We start from the raw sequence: 8,642 nt of genomic DNA, 5'->3' as shown, positions 1-8,642 counted from the left end.
AGGGATGCGGAGGAGGGAAGGCTCTCCCCCCTTCCCCATCCCTGCCAGTTTCCAAAAGCAGCAGAACCAACCACCTCCTTTCCCCGTCGCACCGGACAGCAGGCAGAGAAGCGGCCCAGCAAAGAGACACGGAGGGGTGGGATGTGGGGGGAGGCCGGAGGAGGGACAGAGGGGAGGGAACAAACAAGTAAATAATAAGTCCTGGTCGAGGGGCCGCACATTGGTGAGCCCAGAAGCTGCAACAGCGCCTCGCCTGCCTCCTTGCGCCCTCTCTCTCCGCGCACTGGGCGGCAGCAGCAAGTTTTCAGCCAGAGGACTCCCCGGCGTGCTGGGCCGGAGAGGCTTGGCTGGCTGGCTGGCTGGCTCCGGTGAAAGGTCTCTTGGAGGGGCCAGGCTCCGCGTTGCGCAGCTCCAGCAACGAACTTGCGAGAACTTGGGAAGGGAGCCCCGAGGGAAGGCGGGCGAGAGGGCGCCTTCGCCTCTCCGTCAGCCCCGGCCCTCCCCGCGGAGGTGGCCGTCGGGCGGCGAGGTTGGGCGGGCGAGGGAGAAGCCGCTGTCGGGGCGCGAGGCTGGGGGGACGCGGCCGAGGCGGCCGTCGGCGAGGCGCAGGGGCGGCGGGAGCTCGCGGGAGGGCACCCCGCGGGGAGCCGTCGTCGGCAGCGGCGGCCTCGGCGGGGATGGCTGCGGCGGGCATCACCACCCTCCCCGCGATGCCCGACGACGGCGGCGGAGGCAGTGGCGGCACCTTCGCGCCCGGACACTTTAAGGATCCCAAGCGGCTCTACTGCAAAAACGGCGGCTTCTTCCTGAGGATCAACCCCGACGGCAGAGTGGATGGAGTCCGGGAGAAGAGCGACCCTTACAGTAAGTACCGACCGGCCCGCCGTCTCTGCCCTCAAACCCGCTGGCCTCACCCTCAGTCCCAAACCAGAGTGAGTGAGGCGCCTCCATGTTTTAGAACTCCCCGAGGGTCAATTAATTTAAAGAACATTGGCTGTGGTTTCGCGCAGGTGATTTCTCCTAAGGTTATCTTTGGGTATTATGAAGGTTCAAAAAAATCAACCACCCCCCCCCCAAACCACCGCACAATAACTATGACAAATATTCTTAAAATGCACTGCTTCCCTCCAGTAAAGCAGGGATTGGGGACCTGTGGCAGGCTAGATTTTGGACTCCCAACTTCCATCAGCCCCAACCAAGGCCAATGGTCAGTGGTGCTGGAGGCTCACACCTGGAGGCTCACAGATTCCTCACCTCTAGTTTATTACAAAGGCCACCCGTGGGCAAAAGGCAGATGAGCAGATACCTGTATAACAAATCTCTAGGTGAAGTCCCATTGAGTTCAATGTATCTGTCTCCCAGCTGTGTATAGGAATGCACCCCATCCATAGGAGGTTCCCTGCTCTTACCTAGCACTAACATTGTTTAACATCACCCATCGCCCACTTTCTCCCAGTTTCCCCCTAATTGCTGGAAATAATTGCTATGTCCACTGCTTTCAGAAACTGTTACATCCAGCAGAGATGGACTTCCCTGTTTTCACCTTCAGCTGTTGCCACCACCTGAGGTCCTTCCTACATAACCAGTCCTAGTTCTGTCCCTTCTTCATTGAACCATTTTTGTTCCTCATGTGGTGTAACTCCACCTCATCTTTTCACTTGCCCCAGCCTCTATATTTTTATTTCGGCATTGCATTATGCACACTCCTGTAGCATCTGTGTATCATTTACCTTTGCCTTTCATGCCATGGGCACCAGTCCTAGGATTCCCAACAATCCCAGACATGCTCCTCAAAGCACAGAATCTCTTTCATCCCAAGGCTTGTATAACTTTTCGCTCCCGCCCTGGCTCCTAATACTTTATTCCATTCCATGAGCATTATTGCAGAGAGGCTTGTTGGTCATGGACACAATTGTTGCTTTGAGAATGAGAAGGTTTTATGTTAAGCTTTTTCAGAAATAAAGGAAACTGATTAAAAGAGGTGACAAACTCATGAAACTGGAGGAAAGAAGGCTGTACCTAAAAAGAACAGAAAAGAAGAAAGCTAGTTTTTGGATTCTGGTGTTTGTAGATTATTCCTCCTTTGATTTATTGGGTGACTTGTAAAATATTTTTTGTTGCAACATTGTTCTATGCAGATATAATGTTAAATTTATTAGGTGCACTTGAATTTCAGGGTGATGAATGCCAATTATGAATTGGCATTCATAATGATAATAATATTAGTTGAGGAACATAATATGTATTGGAATGTTCAGACTGCAGAATCTGCTTTTAACACAGAATCCTGTAATTTTAGAACTGTATTGGAATACAGTAATTTTTAATGTTATGGAGATTCCGTCTGCCTCAGTGTTCTCATACTGTATTTGCAAATGACTTATTGGTACATTTAACACAGAGTTATTGTGGGATTAATGTAGGTAACACAAGAAGACTTGTGGCTTGTAAAATATGGTATCAACTCTCTTGCTAGTCTGCTTACATTTTATTAGGAATTAGTGAAACTCCTTTTAATAGATTCTTTAGACTTTCTAAATGTGTCAGGTAATGTTGGTGAACTTGCTCCTGTGTTTTTTGCATCCATCTATCTCAAAAGGGACCCAGGTGGCGCTGTGGGATAAAGCACAGAGTCTAGGGCTTGCTGATCAGAAGGTCGGCGGTTCGAATCCCTGCAATGGGGTGAGCTCCCGTTGCTCGGTCCCAGCTCCTGCCCACCTAGCAGTTCGAAAGCACATCAAAGTGCAAGTAGATAAATAGGGACCGCTCCGGCGGGGAAGGTAAACGGCGTTTCCGTGCGCTGCTCTGGTTCGCCAGAAGCAGCTTTGTCATGCTGCCCACATGACCCGGAAGCTGTCTGCGGACAAACGCCGGCTCTCTTGGCCTATAGAGCGAGATGAGTGCCGCAACCCCAGAGTCGGACACGACTGGACCTGATGGTCAGGGGCCCCTTTACCCTTTACCTTTATCTCAAAAGACAATGACATGCATCTCTGGGGGTGACAAGGCCCTCCCAATGTTGGTCTCACTGATGTGGTCCAAAAGAATACATTTGGCACCAGCTTGGCTGCAGGAGCTGCCAGAAGGAGGCCTACAGGGCGCCATCCAACCATCTTAGGGACTCCACTCCTGATTTGTGTAGGGTTTACTCCGTAGCCTCTTCTTCTTCCAAGGCAGCAGAGGTTTAGGTCAGAATCGCTTCTCTCTGCAGCTTGTGCAGAAGCCACCTTCTTGACCATTGGGCTTGTCTGCTTATTTCACTGGAGCCTGTCTTTGCATGCAGGGGAAGTCCCTAACTCACCATGGGTTTGAGTCCCACTGGCTACCCTCATCTGGTTTAGCAAGCTAGTCAAAGCCGATTCCCAGAGTGTGGCTGCCATTGCATGTTGACAGCTTCTAGGAGCCACAGATGAGCTGAGTAGAGCAGAGCATGGGGACCAAAGGTGGACAAACTATCACAGAAGGAGCATGACGTGTTCCCCACTAGAGGTACTAAAAAGGTAAAGGTACCCCTGACCATTAGGTCCAGTCGCGGATGACTCTGGGGTTGCGGTGCTCATCTCGCTCTATAGGCCGAGGGAGCCAGCGTTTGTCCGCAGACAGCTTCTGGGTCATGTGGCCAGCATGACTAAGCCACTTCTGGTGAACCAGAGCAGTGCACGAAAATGCAGTTTACCTTCCCGCCGGAGTGGTGCCTATTTAGCTACCGTACTTGCACTTTGACGTGCTTTCAAACTTCTAGGTTGGCAGGAGCTGGGACCGAGCAATGGGAGCTCACCCCGTCGCGGGGATTCAAACCTCTGACCTTCTGATCGGCAAGCCCTAGGCTCTGTGGTTTAGACCACACCACCACCCGTGTCCCATACCTTTCTTAACACCCCATACACTGGTGCAGCTCACAAACAATGGGTGTCCCATCCTACACCTCTCCCTTCTTGCTGCCACCTGATTATTTGTTATCTTGGGTAAGGGGTTCAGGATTCTTAGTTGCGTTAAGGGGGTGTATTTGAGTGAGCCGTATTCCAAGTCTCTCAGTCGGTAGAGCATGAGCCAATTATTTTCAGGGTTGTGAATTCAAGCCCTTTTTGCTGTTGTGCAAATAATATTCCTGCACTGCACAGAGTTGGACTAGATGACCCTTCCACCTTTATGATTCTATTCTAACTGTCCTGACCTCCCAAGCACTTTAAATCAGGAGCAGAGTAATGGTGTTGGTGTTGGTGGGAAGTAAACAGCCTTTGAGTGTGCCCAGAAACCAGTATAGCCCAGAAATTCAATGGAAGTTTATTTAGGACCATGGAAGAAACAGTGAGTAGATACAATCCAAAGGAAAGTCTAAATCTAAGGCAGAGTATTGATCTATCTAATTTTGCATTAAGTAGATTAGTACAGCACCATGTACTCTGAAATTCATAGCCTCTGGAGGTGGTTCCAGGATCGGGAACAAAGGAATGTTGGCAAGGGCTCTTGACTCAGCTGGGCTCTGGTTGACAGGGGCCTCGTGAGCAGCCAATCACGGGAGTTGCTTGTAGCCAGGATTGCGGGCATAACTCCTTTGGGGGGCTAGAGGAGGAAGCAATTAGTAGGTCAGTGGGGAAGAGATGGGATACTATCAGAGTATTGGGCAGCAGTCTTTCCTTAGCTTGTGCATTGAGACTCGATGGTAAGTAAGTCATCTGTCAGCTCCTAGGGAATGGAAGCTGGGCGAACAGTTATTAGCATCACTGTGGCCACAAACAGCTAATGTGGATTTGGAGGTGTTGGTAGTCAGGTGGGTGAATACTGTATTTCTTGTATTGCATGTGAAAATACTCCTGGGTGTTTCTCTTTTACTAATAATATCAGTTTTGTTCATATTAAGTATAGTTGTAGGGTGCTTCTGTGACAAAAGGATAAGGTTGGAAAGATCTATGTATCTTTGTGAGTCATATATGAATTTGCTAGCTTCAGCCTGGGATTCTGAGGAGATCGGGGTGTTAAGTCCTTCAGACATTACAATTGTTGCAGTTTAATTCCCATGAACAGAAACTGTGGTTCTGGAAAGTTTTTTTCCCTGCTATCAGAAACAAGTCTGGGCAAAGATTCAGCTGATTTAAGCCGAATCTATATTCAACCATACAAAGAAACATTAAAAGTATTAAAATACAGAGCAGTGCTAAAACATCCATGCTGATTCCATGCCTTCATGTGTGTTAACTTCATTTCCTCACTACATTTCCCCCTACACTGGTCACATAAAATGGATTACAGAACAAAGCATAATACTTTTTTTTACACTGCTCATGTTTATGATAAAGGATAACACTTGTATTTTTGAGTGTGTGAAATATATAATTTATTCACAATCTTTTCACCCCATTGCAGGGCCGGTAAATATTTATTTGTAATTTTAGATGCACTTCAGCTGTATATCGGAAACAAGAGATCTCCGGGAGATAAGAATTCATTAGTGGATTAGTTCTTTGAAGAGATGTGCTTACAGTAACTTGCATCACTGCAAGTTAGTATGTGCTAAAGATTAAAAGCACAGATTGACCTAATTGTTCATTCCTTTGTAAGCAAGAGTTTTTCTCAGAAAGTTGATATATTACTTTGTCCTCAAAGCTGTTGTTTTTGACCAAAAAGTGGAAGCACAGGGTTCTGTGGTACTTGCACATACAATACAAGAAACACACACAAAAATATCCCAGCCCATTTCCCTACTCTGCCCTCACTTCCACATTTACCCTTTTCAAGTTTTTTCTGCTTTGTATGTGTCCATCACCAAACATGTTCTGAAATATTGAGGGATCTCTTGTAAGGAGCATCATTGAAACTTGGTAAAATGTATGCAGAGTGGCATGAGGCTTAATAATATATTTTTCCATCACAAGTCTGCTTGAGTTATCTACAACAAGGTAACAGTATTCTGTGTTAAATATATTTTTATCTTTTTCCTATCAGATGCCTGTGTGTTGGGCTATCCGTATAGGTTGCCCTGAGGCAATACTTGCGTTGGACAAAGTTTATATTGTCTGTGTATGCTAAAGAACTGAGAATTCTAGGTGGTTATCAGAAAATATGACTTAGCTAGATTTCACCCCCAGCAAGGGATAGGAGGCAAGGTGTCCATGTGTTAAAAGAACAATAAAGTACAGCCTAAGGGAAACTAGTGTTGATTTCCAGTGACCTGTTTATTGAGCATTCATTTTGATTTGTTTGCACAAAATTTATGGGGAGGTTAGACTGCAATATCAGGCATTCATTCTGATTTGTTTTTGCAGGAAGGTTAAACAACGTTGTGTGTCAAACAAATGTTACCCCATACTTTCCAGTGGTTTCACCTTTACTTTAAAAAAATTGCAAAAAAAATCTAATTTTGGGAGGAAGCAAGTTTATTCCTCAAGAACTCAAAATCAATTTTAATTACACAACCTGACTTTGCTGGTAGGAGACTGCATGCCCCCTAGAAATAATGGCAACCTAGAATATAATAATAATAATAATAATAATAATAATAATAATAATAATAATATATTATTTTTACCCCGCCCATCTGGCTGGGTTTCCCCAGCCACTCTTGGCGGCTTCCAACAGAAGAATAAAATAACCGATTAAAGATTAAAAGCCTCCCTAAAGCAGAAGTGTTCTAAAGCAGGTGAGGTTTGCTGATGGGTCTCAAACCCTCAGTGAGTTTGGGACGTTCCTGCATGTGAAGACGGCCAATTGAGTGGATGAGACCAATAGTGGGTCCAATGGTCAAGAAGGCGGTTTCTGCATGTACATCATGGGTGGGTGGGTGAGAATGGGGCTCATCAACCTGGGAAGGTAGCCCATCTAGGAGAAGGAAAACTCTGGTCCTAAACCTCCGCTGCCTTGCGGGATATCTTTGTGAGAAGAAAAGGCTAAGGAGCAAACACATAAGTCCGGAGTGGAGTCCCTAAGACAGTTGGATGGTGCCTTGTGTGCCTCTTTCTGGCAACCCCTGCAGCCAAGCTGGTGTCAAACATATTGCTTTGTTTTTCTTTGGACCACATCAGTGAGTCCGAGGTTGGGGTCTTGTCATATGGGTAGCTTAGGACTTCTATATACACTGCGCAGGCTTGTGCCCCAGGGAGGTTGCTTCTGTGCTGCAGACACAGCGGTTTGACTTCACCCCCAGAGGTGCATTCCATTGTCTCTCAAGACAGACAGATACCAACAGCATGTATGTCACTTAAATAGTTTGCATTAATATCCAATTAATATATATTTGAGAGTGCATTTAAAAAACCCCAAACAAAACTAATAATGCGGCACAGTCAATGAACCTTGTTTTGAGACCGACAGTAAACATTGTGGTTTTTCATATATGACAGATTACTTGTGCTCAGCAACAATAGTTCATATTTGGAATTCAACTGTCCTGCACGGGCTTTTTCTGGACTTGGACTTGTGTTGCCATTTATTTATTTATGCCATTTATTTGCCACTTTTCATTTAAAATTGCAACATAGTGTTGATGGATCTTAACCATAACTCTTGCTACCAGCTGCCAAGTCAGTGAATTCCAGGAGGACGACCAGGAACAGAACTTGCTGACTAGTAACTTGATTTTTGTTTAGTTTTATTATATACAGCAGAATAAAGCACAGCTTTTGTACAAGTTACTATATACATAGACAAGATTCAAACTCCTATTCCAAACTCTAAACTCCAACGACAAACTGCTGTGTCATACTGCTTATAAGGGAGAACTTAGCCAATCACCACCTGTTGCTATGCTTCCCTGTCTCCAAGCAGACTTCCTAACATACTCTGTTTAACTTGGCTTGTTGCCAGCTCACTAATTGTCTACTCCAAAAGCTGCACATACTCAATGTGTCAACACATAGTTCAGAAATAAAAATTTCAATGCAAAAAATTAATAGAAGATAATACATTAACATCATAGAAGCTTCACGTGCACAAACATGGCTTGATTCCTGTGTTCAGCAACTGGAACCATTTACATGATGCTTGTTTATGGATTAGGGCCCTGTGCAGTGTGGAACATATGGTTGGTGCTGTCCGGTTTGACAGTGCTGATTACCTGCTCAGGAAAGGATGTCTTTTTTCTTAAGGAAAAGTTAGGTAACCAAAAGTTAGGTAACCTGTAATTCTGCCTCATGCTCACATTTCTCTCAGAGTCCTTTTTTCTGGCAAAAAGCCTGATACTCTAACCAGGTTAGTTCATTGACTTCATTATCAAGCTATTTGGTTGCGCCTAAACTGGGGTTCATAATTTCTTATGGTCCCACTTTCTTCCTATTCTATCCCTTCCTTACAATCCTTCTTTTTGTTCTTCTGAGGGCCCAAGGCTAAAGGTTATTGATCACTCACATTTTCTACAGTATTCTCTACTCTGCTTTCTCAAGTGAATGTTGTATCGCTATCTAGGTCAGGGCTACTCAATGTGGTGCCCTCCAGATGTTGTTGGACTACAGCTCCCATCATCCTTAGCCACTGCCTGTGTCATCTGGGGATGATGGGAGCTGTAGTCTAACAATATCTCAAGGGTACCATGCTGGCCACTTTTAGGCTTCCATAATGTCTGTTCCATCTTTGACTTTCTAATGCTCAACATTTGCAGCCCAAACCCTTACCAGGTGATGAATAAAAACTCATTTTCTCTCTCATCCTGC

At 45.7% G+C, this 8,642-nt stretch overlaps 1 protein-coding gene across 1 annotated transcript in view; it reads left to right on the top strand.

Moving 5' to 3' along the window:
* Window positions 1-229: 229 nt before the first annotated feature.
* Window positions 230-8,642, top strand: part of FGF2 (fibroblast growth factor 2) — a 22,980-nt gene continuing 14,567 nt past the window's right edge. Inside the window, exon 1 of the mRNA XM_035112016.3 lies at window positions 230-864. Coding sequence (XP_034967907.2) covers window positions 678-864 — 187 coding nt within the window. The 5' untranslated portion in view covers window positions 230-677. The remainder of the gene's footprint in view (window positions 865-8,642) is intronic.

This window comes from Zootoca vivipara, chromosome Z1 (assembly GCF_965207765.1).
Source record: "Zootoca vivipara chromosome Z1, rZooViv2.hap1.1, whole genome shotgun sequence".
Lineage (NCBI taxonomy): Eukaryota > Metazoa > Chordata > Lepidosauria > Squamata > Lacertidae > Zootoca > Zootoca vivipara.
Note: the sequence above shows the minus strand (reverse complement) of the source record. Positions and strands in the feature narration are given on the sequence as shown.